The sequence below is a fragment of the Trichosurus vulpecula genome, chromosome 2 (assembly GCF_011100635.1).
Source record: "Trichosurus vulpecula isolate mTriVul1 chromosome 2, mTriVul1.pri, whole genome shotgun sequence".
NCBI classification, from domain to species: Eukaryota; Metazoa; Chordata; class Mammalia; order Diprotodontia; family Phalangeridae; genus Trichosurus; species Trichosurus vulpecula.
This window is the reverse complement of record NC_050574.1, coordinates 66407662-66432110: the sequence shown is the minus strand read 5'-3', so window position 1 is coordinate 66432110 and position 24449 is coordinate 66407662. Positions and strand designations below refer to the sequence as shown.

The 24449-nt window shown below is 45.0% G+C and overlaps 1 protein-coding gene across 1 annotated transcript in view; it reads left to right on the top strand.

Moving 5' to 3' along the window:
* TRIM62 (tripartite motif containing 62) overlaps positions 1-24449 on the top strand; it is a 57194-nt gene that overhangs the window by 11128 nt on the left and 21617 nt on the right. The window contains exon 2 of the mRNA XM_036745882.1: positions 17752-17847. Within this exon, the coding sequence (XP_036601777.1) occupies positions 17752-17847 (96 nt within the window). The remainder of the gene's footprint in view (positions 1-17751; positions 17848-24449) is intronic.

Below are 24449 nucleotides of genomic sequence, written 5' to 3'. Positions count from 1 at the left end.
AGGAGCTGGTTTGAGGGAAGGGGAGGAACAAAAGAAAGTTTGTTCCATTTTGGACATAGACTGTGGCTGGAAGCATCCTTAGAGGTCATCTAGTCCCATCCCCTCATTTTACAGATGACCTAGACAGAGGAAGTGACTTGGCCAGGATCTTGTGTTACCAGAAGAGGCAGGAGTCGAACCCATGACCTTCGCCTCTCAATCCATCATGACATTTCCCCTTTTCTTAAGTTTCAGGTTTTCATCACCAGAAGGTAGGCCATGAGATGATTTTATTTCAGCTACAGCACATCCTAGAGACAGCAAGAGGCTGATCTTGGTCTCAATGTAAAGAACTTCCCAGTGATTAGAGCTTTATTTCTCAAGTATTATCTGCCTATATTCTAGACTTGGGCAACTCTAGAAATCTGAGATTTTGAACTGCCACATGAGGTGAGGAAGTTTCTTTTCCGAGAGTTCCTTAAAGCATTATCCAGGTCCTCAAAAACACCCAAACCCCAAACAGCAATTCATAAACAGCATCCCTCTCCTGAGGTGCAGCAAGCTAGTAACCATGCTGGGGAGGGCTGTGGCGCCAGTGAAATCACAGATCTTCAAAGTGCTGGGGTTTCAGATGTCCCTGGGCCAGAGAAGGCTGTTGAGCAGGCAGACAGGAGAGGATGATGTTACAGAAGCCCAGTGAGGAAGCTATTTCAAAAAGGTTCATTCCCTGACTCCCTGCTATAGGCAGCCCCTCTCCTGAGGTCATTTGCCCTCTCTCCCCCCCCCCTCTCTCCCCCTCCTTCGCTCTCTCTCTTTCTCTCTCTCTCTTGCTCTCTCTCTCTCGCTCTCCCTCTCCCCCTCTCTCACCCTCTTTCTCTCTCCCTCTCTCACCCTCACCTACCTACCATTGCAGCGCTGATGATCCAGGATCTTTGGGTCAGGAGCCGTGACTAGGAGAGAACTATTGAGTTCTGGAATCAGGCCTGGTTTCCCTGGGCAGGGAGAGCAGCAGAGCAGGGGCATAGAGAGGATCCACCCCTTTGCCCTCCTTGTCCTGGTGGTCCCCTCATTTCCACTTCCTGGACCCCTCAGCTCATTTTAAGACTCAACTCAAGCACCATTTATTATGTGAGCCCTTTTCTTATGTCCCCCCTCCACTGGAACTGCTCTCCTCACCCAACCCCCAATTATTTTTATATTTTCTATTTGCTTTTTTTCGCATATATTGTTTTCCCCCAGTAATGTGTAAGCTCCTTGAGGGCGAGGATTGTTTCATTTTTGTCTTTCCATCCCCAGTACCTAGCACATAGTAAGTACTTAACAAGGTTTTGGTCACAGGATGGTAGATTTTGAGCTGGGAGGGACCTCGGAGTCTAGTCTCCTTATTTTATTGCTGATCAAACTGAGGCTTAGAAAGGTCAAGTCATTTGCCCAAGGTCATCTAGGTACAAATGCAGAGCTGGTATTTGAACCCAGGTTCTCTGACTCCAAATCAATTGATCCATCAGTAAACCTTTATTAAGCACCTACTATGTGCCGGGCACTGGACTAGGATTGCAAGAACAAAAGAGAGCACTTAGCACAGTGCTGGGGACACAAAAAGAGAAAAGATAATCCCTGCCCTCAAGGAACTTGTGATCAAATAGGAGAGACAATATGCAAACAAATGATTGGATGGACAGAGAGAGACAGATATAGATATCTATAAAGCCAGCTATATACATGTGTGTGTGTATATATATATATATATATATAATATACATATATATGTGTATGTGTGTGAGATAAATAGGAAGCAGTCACTCAGTCAATAAACATATATTAAGTGCCTACTATGTGACAGGCACTGTGCTAAGTACTGGGGATACAAAAAGAGGCAAAAGACAGTCTGTCCTCTAGAAGCATACAATCTGAAGAGGGAGGTAAGATGCAAACAAATATATACAAAGCAAACTATATACAGAATCAGTTGGAAAGGGAATACACTGGAGTTATTGTATAATGCAAATGAGTCTAACAAATGAATTGTGTGCCTCTACAGAGACAAGGCTTGATGTCTCTCTGAGCATCAGAACTATCCATCCGCCTTTCCTTATCTCCTCCTTTCAACCCCCTTGCTCCCTGGTCATCCCTACAGCTGGTCCAGCCCTGTTCCTGATAGGAATTCAAAGAGTCTGAGATTAATCTTGCTTATTTTCTTTATCAGACTCTAAGGAGAGACTCATGCCAGTGTTCCATCCTTATTCTATAGATCTGTCACCCCAAAATTGATCTGAATTGATTCCTGTTTCTAGCCTGGATTAATTGTATATTATTGGATATAATTGGGTTCCCTAAGTTCAGTCTTCAGTTCATAAAGTACCTCCTTGGCTCAGGCATAGCTGGCTGGCTCCCCTTGGAGTCCAAGCTGGACACTTTGTTGAATTAGATTTCTCTGCAATGTGACTTTCTTCCTCCTTTCTTCTGCAATGTTTGTTTTCTCTCAAGTGTCTATAAATAAGAGTATCTCTACCTTCCACCTTGTCTCAGACACAGGTATGTGTCTGAAGCCTAGAGAGAAAAGAAAGCTCGCGGGAGCCGTGAGAACTATCTCCAAATATCTGAAAAGCTGTCATGGGGAAAAGGGATTAGGCTTGTTTTGCTTGGCCCCAGATGGCTGAGTGAGGGCTGGTGGGTGGAAGTTATGGAGAGGCAGGTTTGGACCCAATAGAAGAAAATATTTCCTCCCAGCGAAAGCTGTCCCAAAATGGAAGACGCTATCTCTAGGGGAGATGCCTTTGCTGTTGCTGGAGGTCTTGTGACTGCTTGTTGAGCAGATTCAGGGGGATTCCTGCACTATGAAGGAGCTGGTCTCTGCACTCCCTTTCCGTTCTGGGTATCTCTGACTAGGTAGTCTGGCCCTAGAGTGCCTGGCAGTCTTAGGAGACTGTCTCCCATCTTATCTTCTTAAAAGAAGTCTGGGATTCGCCATCCTTTGTTCTTGGGTTGCTCTGAGGATGAGATAGCATTCCAGTCAGGTTCTGCTTGTCCACAAGGTTAAATGACTCATGAGAAGGTGGTGCCTTGAGAGCCGAGGGATCCAAAGTGCTCTTAAGCCTTGAGTGGTCTTCCACCTTCCATAGCCCAAGCCTTCCAAGGATCTCAGAACTATTCTCTTCCCTGTCGGCTAAGCTTCCTAGGCTCACTCCCGGCCCTTTGTCTTTAGTTCTGTCCATTTGGCAATTCGATACAATAGATTTTTAATATGCCTACTGTGTGCAAGACACTGAATTTTGTTGCAGCAAAGAGGCTGCAGGTTTGAGATTAGATCTGTCTCTGCTGTTTACAGTCTAGTTCTCCCTCCTTTCCTAAAAATATTGGTGTCTTTTATGTGTAATTGGGAAAAAATAAAATATTATTTGAAAAAAGAATATCTGTGCCTGGCTTACAGTCTTTCTCTCCACCCCCCCCCACCCCCACCCCCTGCCTGATTCACAATGATGTTCCCTTGAACACCCTGGCCACCAAGTTCCTTATTCTCTAAGTTTCCTGTGACTTTCACCTTTATTCCACCACAGCCATACACATGAGTCATCATAACCTTGATGTCACCATTAGCAACAGTTGATCCACCTTCATCATCAAGAATTCTGAAATTCCTTTATTGGACCAAAACCTTGTAGCTTCCGATCTCTCCCTATGCCTTATTCCTCATAAACCTATTGTTTTCATCTTCACGTGCCCCCTGGTCCCTCTTCCTTCTGCATTTCTTCAGGCCATCACCCCTGGTCTGATTTCACTCTCTTCCCTTCCCAGATTTGACCCAGTAATTAATTCAATGTTACTCTCTTCTTTATTCTCAAATCCCCTTGTCCTACCACCACTCTCATGCCTGGTCAAACCCTAACCGTATGCCTCCTCCACTCCCACTCATGTGATACTGAATTGGACTAAAGAAAGTCACACAAGTGTGTTGACTGGGTCTGCGACAAATATCTACTATTATCTGGGCCCTTACTGCATCGTAGGGATCCTCCTTCATTGATTCTCTGTCATACTCCCCACTGTGGCTGTTCCAAACCCTCTCTTCCATCCTCAAGGTTACTACACGACCCCCTGACCCTACCCTCCTGCATTCAGGACCACAGAGGCCATTCACCATGATCTTTCTTTTCTCCCCTTCTCTTCATCTCAAAACTGCTTAATATCATCCCCATTCTCTTCTCCTTTACTCCAGGCTTTGAGAAAGAGGAGACCCTTCTCTTTGCCAAAGCAAACACATACGTGGGCCCTTTGTTCCATTTTGCCGTCTTCTCCATCAGTATGCTCCCCCTGTTCTTATAAAAATAGCTAACATTTATTTTGTTAAGATTTTATTTTTTTCCAGTTACATGTAAAAAGAATTTTTAATAATTGAATTTTTTTAATTTTGGGTTCTAAATCTCTCCCTCTCTCCTCCCTACCATCCCCCCCTCATTGAAAAAAACAAGCAATTTTATATAGGTTATACATGTGCGGTCACGCAAAATATATTTCCATATTAGTCATGTTATGAAAGAAAACACAGACCACAAAAACCCCAAGAAAAATAAAGAAAGTGAAAAATAGTCTGCTTCAATCTGCATTCAGACTCCATCAGTTCTTTCTCTGGAGGTGGATAGCATTTTTCATCGATGTCCTTTGGAATTGTCTTGGATCATTGCATTGCTGAGAATGGCTAAGTCATTCACAGCTGATCATTGTACAGTGCTGCTATGACTGTGTACACTATTCTCCTGGTTCTGCTCACTTCACTCTACGTCAGTTCATGTATGTCTTTCCAGATTATTCTGAAATCATCCTGCTTGTCATTTCTTATAATAGTCTATCATAATCATGTACTACAGCTTATTCGGCCGTTCCACAATTGATGGGCATCCTCTCCATTTCTAATTCTTTGCTACCACAAAAAAAAAGCTGAATAGCATTTATGTAGCAATTTAAAGTTTGCAAAGCATTTTACCTATGTTATCTCATTTGGCAATCACAACAACTCTGAGAGGAGAGTATTATTGTTCTCTCTGTTTTACAGAAGAGGAAAATGAGGTAGAGTGATTTGCCCAGGGTCACATAGCTATGAAGTGTCCAAGGCAGGATTTGAACACAGGTCTTCCTGACTCCATGTCCTGTGCCTATCCACTGTTCCACCTTTTTGTCTAATCTTCAGTCTCTCCTATCTGCTGGTTCCTTCCCTGTTACCCACACACATAGTCAAGTTTTCTTATCCTTTAAAAAAATTATCCAGAACCTACTATCCCCCAAGCCATTGTCTTCTCCCCTCTTTTTCTCAGCCAAACTGAGAAATAGCCTCTTTTTTTGGAGGCTGTCAGGGTTAAGTGACTTGCCCAGGGTCACAGGGCAGACTTGAAACTCAGGTCCTCTGGACTCCAGGTCTGGGGGTCTATCCATTGTACCACATAGCTGCCCCAAATAGCTTCTTAATTGGCCTTCCTGCCTTACATCTTTCCCCTCTGTAATTCAACCTTTACAAAGCTGCCTAAGTGCTATTTCTGACTATGTGACTCCCCTGCTCATTAAACTCCACTGGCTCCCTATTTACCTCTACTATCAAATGCAAACTCTTCTGTTGGCATGGAAAGTCCTTTATAAGCCAGCTCCAACCTACATTCCCAACCTTACAGTAGTGCATTCCCCCCCCCCGCCCCGCCCCTTACAAACTCTCCAATCCAGCCAGATTGTCCTGGTTGCTGTTCCTCATATACAACACTCCATCTCCCATCTCCCATCTGCTTGCCTTTGCATGGGCTATCTCTTATGTTTGTGGTGCATTCCCGCTTCCCCTCTGCCTCTTAGGCAGGTGTCACCTCATAAATGAGATTTTTCCTGATCCTCCCCTAGGTCCTAGTTCCTCCCTCTTTCCCCTCCCAAAATGACCTCATATTGATTTTGTACATGCTTGCATTGTTTTCCCCAGCAGAATGCAAGCTTCTGGAAGGCAGGGACTGTTTCTTTCTTCCTTCCTTCCTTCCTTCCTTCCTTCCTTCCTTCCTTCCTTCCTTCCTTCCTTCCTTCCTTTCTTCCTTCTTTCCTTCCTTCCTTTCTTTCTTCCTTCTTTCCTTCCTTCCTTCCTTTCTTTCTTCCTTCCTTCCTTCCTTCCTTCCTTCCTTCCTTCCTTCCTTCCTTCCTTCCTTACTTCCTTCCTTCCTTCCTTCCTTCCTTCTTTTCCTTCTTTCTTTCCTTTCCTGCCTTCCTTCCTTTCCTTTTCTTCCTTTCCTCTTCTCCCTTCCTTCCTTCCTTCCCTTCCTTCCTCCCTTCCTTCCTTCCTTCCTTCCTTCCTTCCTTTCTTTCTTCCTTCCCTTCTTTCCTTCTTTCTTTCTTTCTTTTTTTGGTATTGTGCAGTGTCTAACACAATTCCTGTTACATTGTTAGCACTTAATAATGGATATTGATTGATGACTGGGGGCTATGAGATCTACCAGATAAATATAATACAAAGTAATACACCAGTGTATAGGGGAGGGGCAAGCCAAGTGTTACTTTGTTATCACAGTTAAGAAGACAGAATAATGAGCTGTTAGGAGCAGGTAGGTAATAGCTACTGCCAGGAAGGCTAAGGAGAGCACCATTTTCTCTCCAGTTCTAAGACAAAACAAAAACAGAGACAGAGCTTCTGGGCTGGTGGTTCCTAAACTGACCCACATGCTACAAATATAAAGCTTCACACACTGAAAGGAGAGAAAGCTGGAGAGCCCAGTAAGCCTCATTGTGGTAGACCATGACGTTTCTGGGGTCTGGCTTTCCACTGTGTCATGATTAGTGTTCCTCTGTGTCAGCTGTTCGTGGCCAGATTATACCAACGGGCTGAGCTGTGATCAGACTGGATCCCAAGGTTCTAGAACCTCAGCATTATTAAGGACGCACCAGCCCATCCCTGAATGGCAATCCTCTCTTCAGCATACTTAACAAATCTGCATCCTGTTTCCACTTGAAGACCTATAGCAATGTGGATCTGTCTCCCTTCTAAGACTTTCCACTCTAACAAACCTCTTATCATTAGGTTTTTCTTTACACTGACACCAAATCTGCCTCTCTGCATCCTCCACTCATTGATCCTCATGATGACCCTTCCAAAATTTGAAGAGCTATCGGGTTCCTCATCCTCCCCCAAAGTCTTTTCTTCTCCATGTGTACTACCCCCAGTTCTTTCAACTGACTCTCGAATGGCTCTGTCTCTAGCTCCTACTTTCCAGGTTATCTTCCTCAACATCTATCAAAGTTTGTCCCTCTTCTAACTAAAACATGGGGCCCTGAACTGAAGGTACACTTCTGATGTGATTTGGCCAGAAGGAGATCATGGGACTATCACCTCCCTTATATTGGATACTGTGTCTCTGTTAAAATGTAAATTAAGTTCAAGCTAGAGTATTGTTATTTATTGTTGTTGTTTGGTTGGTTGGTTTTTGCTGCCATATTATACTATTGACTCATTGAACTTGTGGTCCATTATAAGCAGTACATCTTTTTTATTTGAGCTATTGTTGATTTAAGATTCGTATAACCTGTACTTGTACAATTACTTTTTTGAACCCAAGTGTAGGTCTTTACTTTTATTTCTATTAAACTTCACCGTATCTTCACCCTACTCTTCTAGCTTTATGACATCTGGAAGTCTGATCAGCATGTCAAAAATTCATCTCTTCATCCAAGTGATCGACAAACTTGTTGAATGGAGTGGGGCCAAGGACAGGACCCTGGGGCATTCCACTGGAAAACCTCCCTCCAAATTGGCATCACCCTATTATTGACTATTCCTCAAGTCTGGTAATTCAACCATTTCTGAATCTACCAAACTGTAGCATTGTCCCACCCACATTTCTCCATCTTGTTCTCAAGGATAGCATGAGAGACTTGGTCATATGCTTAGTTGAAATCCAGGGAAACTGCCTGTATCATTCCCCTGACCTACTCACTGCCAACCATTCTACTAATCCTGTCAAAAAAGAACATGAGATTAGTCTGGCATGATCTGTTCTTGATGAAGCCATGTTGGCTGTTAATGACCAACCGTCCCTTCCTAAATGCTAGCAAACTAGCTCTTGAATTACATATCCCAGACTTTTCCAGGAATCAAAGTCAAGCTTACTGCCTCTACTTTGACTTGTTCTCGTTCTGAAAATTGGAACATTTGTCTTTTTTCAGGCCTCAGGGCACCTCTCCCATTCTCCATGATTTATCAAAGATCACTGGCCAGTAGTTGGCAAGCTTATGTGTGCCTAAGAATTCATATGTCTGTCTCCCCCTTAAAATGGGAGCTCCTTGAGAGCAGAAACTGCTTTTGTCTTCCTTTGTGTCTCTGGAACTTAGATGGTATATGCCCATAGTAAGCAGCTAATAAATGCTTGTTGAGTGACTGACAGTGATGATCACATCTGCCATTTTTTTTCTACTGAGAAATACAGTTCATCTTTCCTTGATGACCTGAGCATATTACTGGCACCTAGGTGCTCTCTTGCTAGCACCTTACTCTACTGGGATCTGAAATCATTTCAGTTCTGTTCTTCCCAGTCTAAAGATAATTTCTCTTGTTAAAGAATGCAAAAGTAAGCCAAAAGTTGAATTGCATATATTATCAGACTTGGTTGATGTGTTAGTTTTGCTGAACTGTTTTTTTATTTTTCTCTTTTTAATTCTTTGTTACAAGGAATGGCTCTCTGACAGGGGAGGAGAGAAGGATATATTTGGAAGTGAAGGTGATATAAAAAACAAAAAACTAAAGAAAATAAAGAAAAATGAGAGGTGAATAGTTCTTCTTCCTTCCCATAGTCATCGTCATCACCTCTTCTACCCTGAGCATCAATTTTATCTCTTTTTTTGAACTTTATTCTTCCCCTACCCCCACCCTTCCTAAGCAGCTTAAAAATACTTTTCACTATCCCTTGCACTTATCACAGATCTTAGCTTAGTCAGAGCTTTAGCCCACCTGACACTCTTTAAAGGACCATGTGTCTCTCTTGTATTCTCCCCCAACCCTGCCCCCATTTTTGGATTTTGCCTTCATCTTCTATCCGTGCCTTTAAAAAAAAATCTGTTGATTGATAAATCCTCTATGCATCCATGTCAGTCTCTTAGGATGTCTCCCCTTTCTCTTCTTCATTGGAAGAACCTACATAAGGCTTTGGAGTTAGCATCGCCTCTGATGTCCCCTTGAGGATTTTAGACCCTTATCTTCTCTCTGACCTCTGTGTAATCCATCCTCCCTAAATCCAGGGTGTGCATCAGACTATAAACTAGTGGAAACTAGCTCCTCCTTATGGTTTCAGAATCTCTTGCAGAATAAACAGTTATGCTTGCCATCCCCCACTTTTTAAAAATGGAAATGATCATTAAGGCAAGTTAAGAATTTATCCTTTGCTCAGCTTGTGGCTCCAGTAGATGTATGAAGAGTTGAAGTCCCCATAACTGCTACACCATGTCTCCTTGGTGGGTCTTTGAACTGTTTCCTGAAATTCACATCTACTTTCTCCCTTCAGTTAGTCGGTATCATACTCCTACCATAATATCATTTATCCCCTCCATTGATATTTTCTTTTTCTTTTCTTTTTGAAGGCAAGGTCTCCCTATTTTTCCCACACACAGGGGACATATAGGGGCTACTTAGTGGCTCTATTCTACTCTGATGGGCAGAGAAGCTTTGACCCTCTCAGTTCCTGCCTGGGCCATTTTACCTGTCCTTGGACAGTCTGGTGGCCTCCTCTTTCTCCTAAGGGATTGGCTTTAGCCCTACTGCAGCTCAGAGCTCCCAAGCTCAAGCGATCCACTAGCCTCAGCCATCCCAGCAGCTGGGATTACAGCACTGCCCCGTCATGCCTTGCCATTGATGTTTTCTAAACTGCTTTCAACTATGCTTCTCCCCACCGATTCTTGGATTTCTCCACATGATAATATGCAATTTCCCAAAAGCCTTTTGACTAAGTCTCTCTGTGTACATACATGTCTAACAAGGATTCAACAAAACAGAATAGATTTTAAAAGGGAAGTTGAATTTCATTGTAGATAAGAAGCCATATAGAAAGACATATATACATACATATATTTATATATATTTATATTTTTATATATATATATATATGTATAGCTTGTGGGGTGGCAATTGGGGTTAAGTGACTTGCTCAGACAGCTAGTAAGTCTCTGAGGCTGAATTTGAGCTCAGGTCCTCCTGACTCCAGGCCTAGTGCTCTATCTACTGTATCACCTAGCTGTCCCAGCTTTTTAAAAAAAAAAATTTTATTGAACACAAATACAGAATAAAGAAAAGAAACAAAAACATATCATAAACTTAAATATTGAAACTTAAATACAAAGTAAGAAAGAAAAAAGCATGTCATGTGCATGGTAGAACATAGGAAAGGATTCAAAACATGTAACAATAAGTTTTCATTTCAATAAAGCCTGTATGATAAATAATACACCTTGTGTTGAGAATTGTCCACCTTTTCTTTGCTTCCTTGTGTTTTCTGTTGTTCTCTGCTGTGCACTTTTTAACTTTTCTTTTTTCCCCTCCCCCCACCCACCAGAAGGATACAATATAGTTTAGATATGTTTCTCGATATATACATACACGTACAGATATATACATACACTTATACATATATACATGCATATATAGACATATACTTTCCCAAACATACTCTACTCCTGATCTTTGTTTTTATGTTTGCACATATCTCTTGTTTCCTATCCCTCCTGCCTCCTCTACTTCACTTCTACCCACTACATTGCCCTCCTCTTACTTGCCTACCCTCCTCCTCCAACAACCAGCCTGCCCTCCTATTGCTTGCCTTCCCCCCTCCAAGGATCCCTCCCCTATCCTTCCATTCCCATTGATCTAAACACCCTTTACCTATTCCCTCATTCTCCCCTCTAAAAATCCCTCCCTTGTCCTAATCCCTCCCTTGACCTCTCCCCCCTCACTATAACCCTACCATTTTATTTCTTCTAGATTTAGAAGACTTTTATGCTCTTCTAAGTATAAGTGTATTGTTCCCTCTTAAACCCATTCCCAATGAAAGTAGGTTACCAGAACTACCAGCCCTCCTCCCCCGTCTAAATTCTCTGTATCCTTTCTTCTTCTTGCACCTCTTTTGTATAAAATAGTTACTCTTTTTAGCTGTTTCTAAATAGTTTTACTTTTAAAATTCATATCATAGTCAGGTTTATCCCCCTCTTTCTTATGAACTTGACAATTATTAAAAAGAGTGTTAGACATACATTTTACATTTTATGTTATATAATAGGTAAACAGTCTTTTCTTATGAATCCCTTATAGTCAGTCTTTGGTGTGTACCTTATGTTTCTCTTGGTTCTTGTATATCGAATCTTCTATTAAGTTGAGGATATTTTTTTAACAAAGTCTTGAAAGTCTGAGGGTTTGTCAAATGTCCACTTTTTTCATTGAAGATAATACTGAAATTTGAAGGATATGATATTTTTGGCTGGAGCCCCAGGTCTTTTGCTCTTTGATATATTGTGTTCCAAGACCTGTGATCCTTTAATGTCTCTGCTGCTAGGTCTTGTGTAATTCTAATTGTGGCACCATCATGTTTAAATTGTTTTAATCTTGATGCTTTTAACATTTTGTCCTTGAGCTGGGGGTTTTGGAATTTGACTATGATATTCCTGTGAGTTTTCCTCATCGGATCTCTTTTAAGTGGTGTGCGATGGATTTTTTTCTATTTCTACTTCCCTGCCTTGTTCTAGTGCTTCAGGACAGTTTTCTTTAATTATTTCTTGTATTATTGTGGCAAGATTCTTTTTTTGATCATAAATTTCAGTTACTCTGATTATTTTTATATTTTTTCTTCTTGATCTATTCCCCAAATCTGTGGTTTTTCTTATATTTCACTTTCTCTTCTATTTTTTCATTATTTGTGTTTTGTTTAATTATTTCTTGATCTCTTATAATTTCACTGGCTTCACTTTGCCCAATTCTGATTTTCGAGGTGTCTTTTTCCTCCTTGAGATTCGGGATCTCCTTTTCTAATTGGTCGACTTTCCTTTCATAACCTTCTTGTTTTTGTTGGATTATTATTTTTTTTTTTAGTTTTTCCTCCATCTCTGTCGTTTGATTTTTAAAGTCTTTTTTAAGATCTATAAATTCTTTTTGGGCAAGTGACCATTTGATGTTGCTCTTTGGGGGTTTCTTTAATTCAATATCCTCCTCTGAAGATGAACCCTGGTCATCTCTATTCCCATAATAGGTCTCGATGGTTGGATTCTTTCTCCTTTGCCTGTGCATTTTTTTTTTGTGGTAATAACTTGATTTTTGTAATCACCTCTATCCCTGGGTTATAGGGGATGGTGCCTCTTGCCTCAGATCTTCAGTGCCCTCTAGCCTGGAACCTAAGCCAAACTGCCAACCTCCTGTAAGTGCCCACAGCCAGGGGGCTTTCTGCCCCACTGCTTCTGCACTCACCTGGTGCGTTCTGGTTCCTTCTCGCCCACACCGCCCCTTGAAGCACAGCTGGGTCTGGCGTTGCTCATCAGCAGAGGTTCCCTCAGTCTTCCTGGGTTCAATCCCACAACTCCCCTTCACTATCCTGGAGTGCAAAGTTCCAGTGGCTAGGGCTGAGGCATCCTCTCAGACCAACTAACCCCAAGACTTGCCGCTAGTTGTTTAAGTGGCTTGGGGCTTGTTGTTAAAACAGAACCTAGCCTGGAGGTGTTTATTCCTTACAGGGACCAAACCTGGTCCTATGATTTTTCTTCAGATCGTCTCAAACTGTCCCAGGAAGATCCTGGTTGTGCCCCTGTTCTTCTTTGTCTCCACCCACACTGTGTTCACCCTAAGGTGCTATTTTAACTCTTTTGTAGGGGAAGATCTTGAGAGCTTGGAATTTTCTGACCTACTCCGCCATCTTCTCAGAATCCTCTCCCCAGCTTTTTTTTTTAAATAAATTTTGATTGCTATCCTTTGTTCAGGCATCACCTTCACTTGCCACTGTATTCTTCCCTTCCTCCCCCTCCCAAAGAGCCATCCTTTATAATAAAGAATCATATTACTGTAAGAGAGGTGCAGCATGGGAGCTAGAGAGCTGACCAGAAAGTCCTGGGTTCAGGTCCTGCCTCTTACATATACTAGCCTTGCAGCCATGGGTAAGTCACTTAAAAATCTCGGTGTCCCAGGGAACTGTCCCAAACTCAGACCTGCATTGCTAGAGGGACATTCCTCAGCCTGAGTTTCCCTATACTGGGAAAGTCCTGGGGCCAGACCCTATCCTTTGAGTTTCTTATATATAAAATGCAATTCCATGGCCTTTAAAAATGTGTATTCTCTTTTGAATAAGACAAACCTTTCCAAAGCTCTCTTCCTGACATCTGTCCATTCCTTTCTAGTCTCAGTAATGACTATGGAGTCAGTTTTGACCTTCTTGCATTAAGGTCTCTAGTTTACGCAAACTTTGCACATATCTCAGTAAAATACAGGGGTCAAGCCAGGTGACCTCCAAGGCCCCTTTCAGCTCTACATCAGGGCAGCTGGGTGGCATAGTAGATAGAGCTCAGGGGCCTGGAGTCAGGAAGACCTGAGTTCAAACCCAGCCTCAGACACTTACTAGCTGTGTGACCCTGGGCAGGTCACTTAACCTTATCTGCCTCAGTTTCTTTGTCTTTAAAATGACCTGGAGAAGAAAATGATAAACCGCTCTAGGATCTCTGCCAAGAAAACCCCAAAGAGGGTCACGAAGAGTCGAATGTGACCAAAACAACCAAACCACAACCAGCTCTACATCTCCCGTCCCTCAGATCACAGATTGTATTGCTTCCCTCCTTATATATCAGCTCCTCTAAATTAATGGTCCTCATCACAGATATTAGGAGGTAGCAAGATATAATTAACAGAGTGCTGGATTTGGAACTCGGCTTGCAATTCTGCCTCCATCATTACTAGCTCTGTGACCCTGGGCAATTCATGTTACCTCTCTGAGCCTCAGTTTCCTCACCTGTGAAGTAGGTTTAAAATAATAACCAGAGCCTCTACCTTATTGGGTTGTTATGAAAATCAAATGAAAGATTCTAATGTAAAGCGTTTAATAAACTTTACAGCATTTTGTAAATGTTAAATGTTGTTATTAGGGAACAGAAAACTCGTTCTTCTCTTGCTCAGTGGAATTCAGTTAGAAAGGCTCCTGGGACAAGTCACCATCTTGCTGTAATTTTTTAAAGTGAATATTCTGCAGTCTCTTACACAGGTGGATAAAACAATGACTTTTGAAGTCAAATATTGCAGCTGTTATTATTATTATATGGTTATCATATTGCATTTACCTAAACCCCAATTCATTTACTGGCCTGACCATTCGGAGGTTCCAACAGATCTGCTCAGCCTCCCCACTGCTCCCACCAGGGATCAAGGCCCCACTGGGCATCCAGCATTCACCCTCTGTGCCATTCCCGGTCCCTGGAAGGCCTTGTCTTGCTCTGCTTTTGAAATCCTACCCAGAGTTCAAGGCCCAGCTTGGGTGTCACCTCCCCAAGTCTCCCCCCATTACTCCCAGTTAAAAATGGTATTTCTTTCCTCTGACCTTCCAAAGAACTTTGTCTCATTTTACATTCTTTCAGCTCAGGGTTCTTAACCATTTTTGTGTATCCTGGACCCCCTGGATCTAATGAGACAATATTTTAAAGTGCTCAGCGCTGTGCCTGGCACGTAATAGGAACTTAATAAATGCTTGTCTCCTCCACCTCTCCCCTTCTCCCCACCCCCATCTCCACCTTGAGCAGTCTGGTAAAACCCGTCTCATCATTAAGTTTTAAAATACATAGGATTACAAAAGTAACCAATTGTACTGAAATATAGTGATGGAAATATTTTTTTTAAATGAGTTCTTGGACCTCTGGTTTGGAACCCTTGCTCTAGGGTCAGCCTAGCATGATGGACATAGCACTAGACTTGGAATCAGGAAGACCTCAGTTTGAATCCTGACTCAGATACTTAGTGGCTGTGTGACCCTGGACAAGTCACTTAATCATCTTTGCCTCAGTTTCCTCATCAAATGAGGATAACAGTAACACCTATATCCCAGGGTTTTTGTAAGGATTAAATGAGGTGATATATATGAAGTGCTTTGTAAACCTTTTGGGGCCATCTCTATAAATGCTCACCATTCTTAATCTATTTCTTACTAGGTTTCTTTCACAGTATTGTCAGTTAGTCAGTCAGTAAGCATTTATTAAGTACCTAAAATGTGTCAGGCAGTGTGTTAAGGGTCAGGGATACAAAAAGTCAAACGAGTTTCTGCCCTCACAGAGCTCACAAGCTAATGGGAAAGACAATAGGCAAACAGATATGTACAACTAATGTATTTATAGAAGAAAAAGGTAATAATTAAGAGACAAAAGGCACTAGAATTAGAGGGGTTGGGAAGGGCTTCCTTTAGACGATGAGACTTCAGTTGGGACTTGGAGGATGCCTGGGAAGCCAGGAGGAGGCAGAGATGGCGGGGGGGGGGGGAGAGAGAGAGAGAGAGAGAGAGAGAGAGAGAGAGAGAGAGAGAGGATTAGACCTGTGCTTTAGGAAAATCACTTTAGTGCCCGAATGGAGGACTGGAATGGGGAGAAATCTGAGGCAGGTGGACCCCCCAGAAGGTTATTGCAGTGGTCCAGGAGTGAGGTGATGAGGGCCTGCTCCAGGGGAGTGGTAGGGTCAGAGGAGAGAAGGGGGCGTATTCCAGAGATTTTGCAAAGATGAAATTGACAGGCCTTGGCAACAGATTGGATATTTTTTGGGGGGGGGGAGCAATGAAAGATAATGAGGAGTCTAGGATGATATATATAGGCTGCAAGCCTGGGGACGTGGGAGGATGATGGTGCCCTCAGTAGTAAAAGGAAAATTAGGAACAAGGAAGGCTTAGGGAGAAAGAGCATGAGTTCAGTTTTGGACATGTTGAATTTCAGGTGTCTCCTTGACATCCAGTTAGTCTGAAAGGCAGCAGGAGATTGGAGACTGGAGGACAGCAGAGAGGTTAGGGCAAGAGAGGTACACTTGAGAATCATTAGCATGGAGATAATAATTAAATCCATGGGAATTGATGAGATCACCAAGTGGAATAGTCTAGAGGAAGAAGAGAAGAAAATCCAGGACAGAGCTCTGTGGGACACCTGGATGAGGATCAAGCAAAGAAGACTAAGGAGCATTCAGGGAGGACGGAGAAGAAACAGGAGAGAATGGTGTCCTAAAAACCCAGAGAGAAGAGAGTATCAAAGAAAAGAGGGTAAAAAACAGTGGCCAAGGCTGCAGAGAGGTCAAGGAGAATGAAGATTGGGAAAAGGGTCGTGGGGTTCGGTAACTGAGAGATCCTTGGTAACTTTGGAGTTACCAGTTTTAGTGGAATGAGGAGGCTGGAAGCTGGGCTATAAGGGGTTAAGAAGAGAGTGAGAGGAGAGAAAGTGGAAGCATCTGTTGTAGATGGCCTTTTCTAGGAGTTTGAAGAGCTATGGGACAATAGTAAGGATAGAAGGATCAAGTGAGGGTTTTTTGAGGATGGGGAAGATATGGGCATATTTGTAGGCTGTTGGGGAGGAAGCAGTAGACAGGGAGAAACTGGAGAATGAGCGATCTGTTAGAGGAGACAGGATGAAGTGGAGTCACTTGAGCAGGTAGTCGGTTTTGCCTTGATATGTAGTGGGGCCACCTCTTTATGTGAAACAGGGGTGAAGGAGAATATAGTGGCAAAAAGTATCTGAGTGATACGAGATGAGGAAGAGGGGAGAAGAGGAAATCCATAGCAAATGTCCTAATTTTTTCTATAAAATAAGAGAGAGCATTCTCAGCTGGAAGGGCGGGGGAAGAGGGAGTCATGGAAGATTTGAGGGGTGATGAAAAGGTTTAGAAGAGCTACGATGGAGACAAGAATAGTCAGTTGATAAGGGAAGTGTGGAAGGATTGCCTAGCAGGGTCACACTGCTAGTAAAGTGTCTGAGGCAGGATTTGAACTCATGAAGATGAGTCTTCCTAACACCCAGCCCAGCACACTATCCACTGCACCACCTAGCTACATAATATAGTAGGAACTTAAATGCTTGTTGACTTGACTCGATGAGATGTATGTAACATTCTGTGGCTTCCCATTACCTACAGGTGGGGAAATGTTAACCTTACTGTAATCCTTCCTGGTCAGACCTTATGTGTATTACTGTGTTTGATTCTGACTTCCAGTTTTTAGTAAGATGAGAATAAATTTGAGCATTTTCAGAAGTGGGAGACCAGAATGAGAAAAGGAACAGGAACAATGCTGAACTCAGATCAGTTTATCCTGGAGAAAAGAAGAGTTAGAGAGATCGGTAGTTGTCTTCAAGTATTTGAAAGGTTTTCCCATGGAAGGATTACTCTTCTTTTACTTGGCCCCAGAGGTCAGGCCAAGGAGCAGGGGGTAGAAGGAACAGAGAGTCAGGTTTCCTCTTCCTCACCATGAGAGCTGACCTGCAGTAGAATGGGCCTCCCCAAGGGACTGGGGCTTTCTCCTCGTTGGAGGTCTTATAACCAAGGCCCTGGTGGCCGCTTGTCAGGGATACTCTACAGGGTCTCCTAATATTCAGCTACCCTCTTCATGAGGTCCAGTCTGGCTCTGAGATGTTAGCATTCTGTGAGTTTGGGGAGGCTGAGCTTTGACTAGGATAAGAGCTTCCTTCCCAGCTGCTGGGGACCTGGTAGGCAGCTGAAGGCCCTCAGGCCCTTCCCAGCGTGGAATCTGGTCCTTTCTGTCTGAGGCCTCACTCCTGTGTTCTTATCTGTTTTAGAGAGAATTAAAGGAGCAGCTTCAGGCCTTGCAGGACAGCGAACGGGAGCACACAGAGGCCCTGCAGCTTCTCAAGCGCCAACTGGCTGAGACAAAGGTGAGCCCAGAGTCGGGGTGGGGGGGGGGGGAGGGAAGGGATAGGAGGAGCGGTGGTACCTCTGTGCCCTTCACCCCCACAGCCTGATGAAGCTCAGGCAGCCCTGGGGCCAAGGTGACAACTTCATCGGAGCCCTGCCTCTTCCATCTGGCTTTGGGGGGCAGGAGAGCATGGAGCCCCCTGCACACCTGAGGCCTGAGGCAGTGCTAGGAGGCATTGGGGGGTGGGGGTGGGGAGGGCAGGTGTCCCCTCCAGTGTGCTGAAGCCAGGTCCATCTGGAACAGACACAGAGGGATTGGACCAGAGACAATAGACACGTCCACCAGCTGCTTCTCTCCCCTATCCCTTGGGATCAAAGTAGGGGTGGGGAGAGTAGAGTTCGGTATCTCTTCTGTGGGCCTGCCTTGTCAGCAGCCTCCCCCCTATTGCCGTGAGCTGCTGTATCACAGGCCTTCTGTGGCAGGAATGTCAGGCCCCAGGCCCGTAAGATGACTCTTGGAACCTGGAGGCTTTGTATACTGCCTGACCTGGGCCTTGAGACCACCTAGTAGGGTTGGGAAAGAAAAAGGCCCATTCTCCCCTTTCCCCAGCCCCTTTTCTCTGCCCTCCCATTCTTTCCCCATGTGTGCCTTTTATCCTTGCCCAGTTTCCTGTTCCCCCACCTCCTCCTCCCTTCCCCCCACTTTTTTGTCCATCTGCCAGGCCTTCTTGTGGGCCCATGGGGTCTCCGAGCCCCTCACCATTTCCCCCGGCCCTACTTCCTGCCTCAGCCTTGGTGTTTATATAAGAAATGCCTCTTTTTTTCCTGCAGACGCTTTGGAGGTCATATTTCACCTAGTAGCCAACTGCGCATTCCTGTGGCATTTACACACACACACACACACACACACACACACACACACACACAATTCATCACTGTAATAATCTTCCACTGTAGTCCCCCTCCAGCAGCTCATGATGGTATGGAGGCTGACCCTGACCTCTCAAAGGCTTTGTCAATGGAACCCAAACTCTGGAGGGGCTAACAGGCCAAAGGGGCTAGTGCTGAGGGTCAGGCAGTATTCTGGGGCTCCCTTGCCCAGTGGCTAGCCTGGGTGATTGGGTGATACTTGTCAGTAAGAGGTTAACTTCAGTCTCCCAAGTGAATTCCTCCTCATCCTGTCAGGGGATGACTTTTTTCAGTTTTTATTGAATAGCTCTGGTGTCCCTCAGCTCTGGGCTATGAGGAGACAGAACACACTCAAGGGGGTTACAGTCTCTTTGAGACAAGACAAGAAAAAAAAAAAAGAAATCGCCAAAGTTGGGCAGAACAGACCATTTCATCGAATGGGACCCAGAAGCATGGTGAGCCAGGGTCATGGACAAGCAGGCTCAGCAATTTCATGCCCAAGCCTCTTTTTCTGTTCTTCATATATTGAAATGTTCAGGGTTGTTAAGTTCATGAAAAGAAAGAAAGCAAAGGAAGGTCTAGTTTTGGAGTTAGCGGAGGCCTGGTTTCAAATCCCAGCTGTGGCCCTTAGCAGCTATGTGGCTGTGGGCAAGTCACTCTGGCTAAGCCTCAGTTTCTTCTTCCATGAGAATGGGAATAATTATACTCAGCATATCCTCTTGAAGGTGGCAGAATAGATGAAGGGCCAGCCTTGGAGTCAGGAAGAGCTGAGTTCAAATTCCACCTGAGCTACCACTTTATGACATTTCTCAAACAAGTTAATCTCTCAGGGTCCCCAGGCAACTAATTCTTTGTTTCCCAGATGAGTCAGCAACCTCCATGAGACAAGGGAGTTCCCACACCTGGACTTCCCTACACTGAGGAAATCACAGGTCTGGGCCTGCACCCTCCCCTTCCGCATCCCAGCCAAAAAATGATTCAGATGAAGCCTTTAAGAGGTATGGAAGTGTGTGCTGGTATTGAGTGTTCAGGAGCTCAGGGTGGCCCCCCCAGACCCCCTGCTGCACGAAGTGGGCCGTGCCAGGGTCCGTAGCGGGACAGCGACCCAGACGACATCTCACTGGCCCGATTCCCCTTTTTGTCTAGCAGTTCTGGGTGACTCCTGTGGCCTGGCTGGGGCTGCGATCGCTGGGCCGGCGCCACCCAGGGAGAGGCAGGCTGGATGGGCCACTGATGCCAAGAGCCGCTAATTACTGTCTGTCTCTCCTGACTCACCAGCCTTCAGGGAGCGGAGAGTTTCTTCTCCTCTCCAGTCCCTTCAGTAACGCACACCGGCAGTGCTTAGCGGGGCTGCTTAGGACTCACGCCCCACTGCTCTTTTGAGAGAGGGCTTTGAAAAGAGCTTCGATTCAGCCTGTCAGCTCTTTACAGGCAGCCGAGTCGGGCCTGGAATAGGCCTTAATTGAGTCTTTGTTCAGCTTATAGTAGGCTTTCCCCCAACCCCCCCGGCTTTGCCGGTGGGATGTCACCCCTGAGCGAGGCAGTCTCTGCGCAGAGGAACTCCCGGCCTAGGGCACGCACAATTGCAGGGGAGGAAGCCGCTGTGCCTCAGGGAGTCCCACACCTCACCCAGCCCCCTTCAGGGATGGCTGGCAAGCAGGGCTAGGGGCTCTGAGTGTGGAGGACGATGCAGGCTTCTCAAGGAATAGCCAAGAGAGACTGAGAGCACTTCCTGGACTGGGGGGGGGGGGGGTCGGGTCTCTGCACCTCAGGAAGGAGGTGAAGCATCATTGCCCTCCACTGCCTGGTCCTGCCATCTCCTCTAGGGCAGGACAAGTAGAAAGAAGGGTACCTCTGTGGGAAACACTGGAAGCAAAAATTGGTGGGACTTAGGAGATTTAGAGACAAGGAGGACTTCAGAGACTATCTGGTCCAACCCTGTACTTTTACAGAGGATAGGTCAGAGGCTAAGGGGGGTGTGACTTACCCAAGGTCACCCAGCAAGTAAAGAATAGTCAGGATTAGAACCCTTTGGCTCCAAAGCTAGAGCTATTTCTGCCTGCATTACACCAACTTGGCACCAATTGGATAAAAATTGGAGGAGGAGGAGGAGGAGGAGGGGGAAGAGGAAGAGGAGAAGAGGAGGAGGAGGAGGAGGAGGAGGAGGAATTAACTTAGAAGTTTAGAGGGACACTGGTGCCTACAGTAGAATGTAGGAAAGGCAGTTTTCCAGAGGAAGGGAGGAGTTCTGTTTTAAACATGTTAAATTTGGGGGCAGTTAGAAAAGGGAACTTGGTAGAGTGGAAAGAAAGCTGGATTTGAAGTCAAGACCTGGGTTCCAGTCCTGGCACAGCAACTCCCTAGTTATTTCACCTCCCTGGGTCTGTGTTTGCTCATCTGTGAAGTGAAGGGCTGGGCTTAGGTGCCATCTGGGTCCCTCCCAGTTTGACAGGTACGATCCCACAAATTTCCTCCTTGTCTCCTCTGTGGCATTTGGCCTTGGTAGCATTGCCAGCTGCTCACTTGTTAAGTTGTCCGATGCTGCGCAAGGACCCTCTGCATTATGATTGTATAACTTGGCAGCTTCATGGCCTAGGAGACAAAGTGCTGGCCTGGAAGTCAGAAAGACTTGAATTCGAATCCTCCTTCTTAACACTATCTAGCTGTATCTCTTCTTTTTTATGTGCTATGCTTAGCATAGTGCCTGGCATGCAGTAAGTGCTTAATAAATGCTCATTGGCTATTTGTATTCCCAGCGTCTAGCATAGCGCCTGGCACATAGTAAGCTCTTCATAAATGCGTATTGATTGATATGACCTTGGACGAGTCATTTATAACTTCTCTGAACCTCAGTTTCCTCATCTATAAAATCAGGATAACCAATGGGGATAATTGAGATAAGTTCCATGTCACAGGGTTGTTGTGAGCCATGGATGCAATGTCTGTAAAGCTCTCTGCAAGTTTCAAAACACAATATCGGTATGGTATCAGGTACCATTATTACCACACCCTACACTGTGGACCCAGAAACAACATGGAGTACGAGCCAGGCTAACACCAATCCTGCGCACACTGCCTGTGCCCCACTACCACCACAAAATAGAGGGGACCCAGGGTGCCTTCGGAAGGTAAGCTCCTTGAAGGCAGAGACTGCCTTTGCTTTTGGATAGATAGAGTGCCAGGCCTGGAGTCAGGAAGACTCATCTTTGTGAGTTCAAATCTGGACTCAGACATTTACTAACTGTGTCACCCTGGGCAAGTCACTTAACCCAGAATGAACTGGAGAAGGAAATGGCAAACCATTTGCCAAGAATGTAACTTTACCAAGAAAACCCAAATGGTGTCCCAAAGCGTCAGACACGACTGAAACGATTCAACACCAACCAAATTGTAGTCTCTGAGTTTCTCACGGGGCTTGGCATCTGCTAAGTGCTCAGTAAATGCTTCTTCATGCCCATTTTGCTCGTTGTCCTCTTGTATCTGGTTGGTTGCTGACTGGAGCTGAGTTCTCAGGTCATTCAGAGTTGTTTTTCTCTACGTAGTTGTACTCATTATATAAATTGTTCTTGGTTCTGCTCATTTCGCTCTGCATCAGTTCATACAAGTCTTCTCAGGTTTTTCTGAAATGAAAGCTTTCGTCACTTCTCACCTTGGCAGCTAGGTGGTGCAGTGGGCAAGAGTGCTGGGCTTGGAGCCAGGGAGACCTGGGTGCAAATTCTGCCTCAGCCACTTACTAGCTGTGTGACCCTGGGCAAGTCACTTAACTTCTCAGCCTCGATTTCCTCATCGATAAAATAGGGAAAGCAACAGCATCCACCTGGCAGGGTTGTGGTGAGGATCAGCCCTGCACAGCACTTTGTGAACCTTAAAGTACACTGTCATTACAGCCAAACACTATTCCGTTACGTTCCTATATCACATTCCTAGTTGATGGACACCCCCTCTGTTTCCACTTCATTATCTCAACAAAAAGAGCTGCTATGAATATTTTCATACGCCAACTGTCCGAAATATTTCTCCCCCACCCCCAAACTCCTCTAATTAACTTCTCAGCTGCTCTACAATGGCAGGAGTGCTACTTGAGCTGGGGCTTCAGTGCCTCCCCTCCCCCCAGCTCCATAGCTTCCTCTTCTCCCGATGAGTGGTCATCCAGCTTTTGCTCCTCCAGTGAGGATAAGGGGCAGCTAGGTAGCACAGTGGATAGAGCACTTGGGCCTGGAGTCAGGGAGATTCTTCTTCCTGAGTTCAAATCCTCAGACACGTACTGGCTGTGTGACCCTGGGCAAGTCACTTGACCCTATTTGCCTCAGTTTCCTAATCTGTAAAATCTGGAGAAGAAAATGGCAAACCACTCCAGTATCTCTGGCAAGAAAATCCCCAATGAGGTTATAGAGAGTCTGACCTGACTGAAACAACCCAAAAACAACAACAAACCAGTGAAGAAAACCTACTGCTCCATGAGGCAGCCAATTCCACTTCTGGATAGTTCGGATCATTAGGAAGTCTTTTCCCCTACATCGAATCAAAATCTACCCACCTGCAGCTCCCAGCCATGGCTGCTAGTTCTGCCCTCAGGGGCCAGTCAGAAGAGACCCTAGTCCCTCTTCCACAGAGCAGCCCTCTGACTGCTTGGAGCTAGTTCTCACGTTTCCACCAAAGCGTTCACCTTCTTCCTGTCCCCTAAGCTTGGGTGTCTCCTGTGGCTTTGAATTCATCCTGGTTCCTCTTCTCTCCCTCCTCTCTATTGTCTTCCTCGGTGATCTCACCCACTCCCGTGGCTTCAGTAACCATCCCTACTTGGATGGCTTCCAAATCTCTGCCTCCAGTCCTGGTGCTCCGGTCTCAGATTGCCAGTTGCTTGCTAGACTTCTCCATCTGCATGGCCTTCCAGTGCCTAAAACTTATCATGTCCAAAACTGAATTCCTCATTCTAACTGTGACCTCCCTCCACATCCTCAGACCTCACACAACATCTTATTTATGGTGTCATTCTACAGTACAGATGTACGTATTATATCCATCTTTATACTGAGCTCCATGAATACAGGGATTGTCTTATCTAACTTGGAGTTTCCTCCAGTGCTTAGCAAAATGCTCCGTACATAGTAGGTGCTTAGTAACTGGGTTGAATTGAATTTGACTAACATGTATTTAGGACCTGCTATATACAAGAGTCCTATGGCATCTCTTCCCATTTTCTGCCATAGTTCTAGGAATTGACACATACACTCTCTGCCTCCACTTCCTCTCAACCCTCTCATTCCACTTTGTCCCCCAGTGGCCTCATGACAGAACCCTGCTTACCCAGAGACCACTAGGGGGTGCAGCCCAGAGGGTGGAGCCCACCAGACTGGTGTGATCCCTTCACCCCCAACAATTCCACCCTGAACCCTGCCTAGCCAGATCCCACTAGGCTTCTACCTTCCTAACAGTTCACCTGAGGGACTTGGGACCTGCCCTACAGAAGACCGCTGCTATGTTGACTCCCCCAGTTAGATTGTTAGCTCTTTGAAAGCAGGGACCAGAGATTCAATTTTCAGTTTGTATCCCCAATAGTTAGCACAGTTCTTGGCATGTAGTTTTTAATAAATGGTTTTTCGGGGAGCCAGACTGGCAAAGTTCCCATGCCCCAGGTCCTTAGACCTGGCTCTTAGAGGTAACCCAGCCTGCTTTGACCCCAGCTGATCCCAGGAGACATGGAATCTAAAACCTC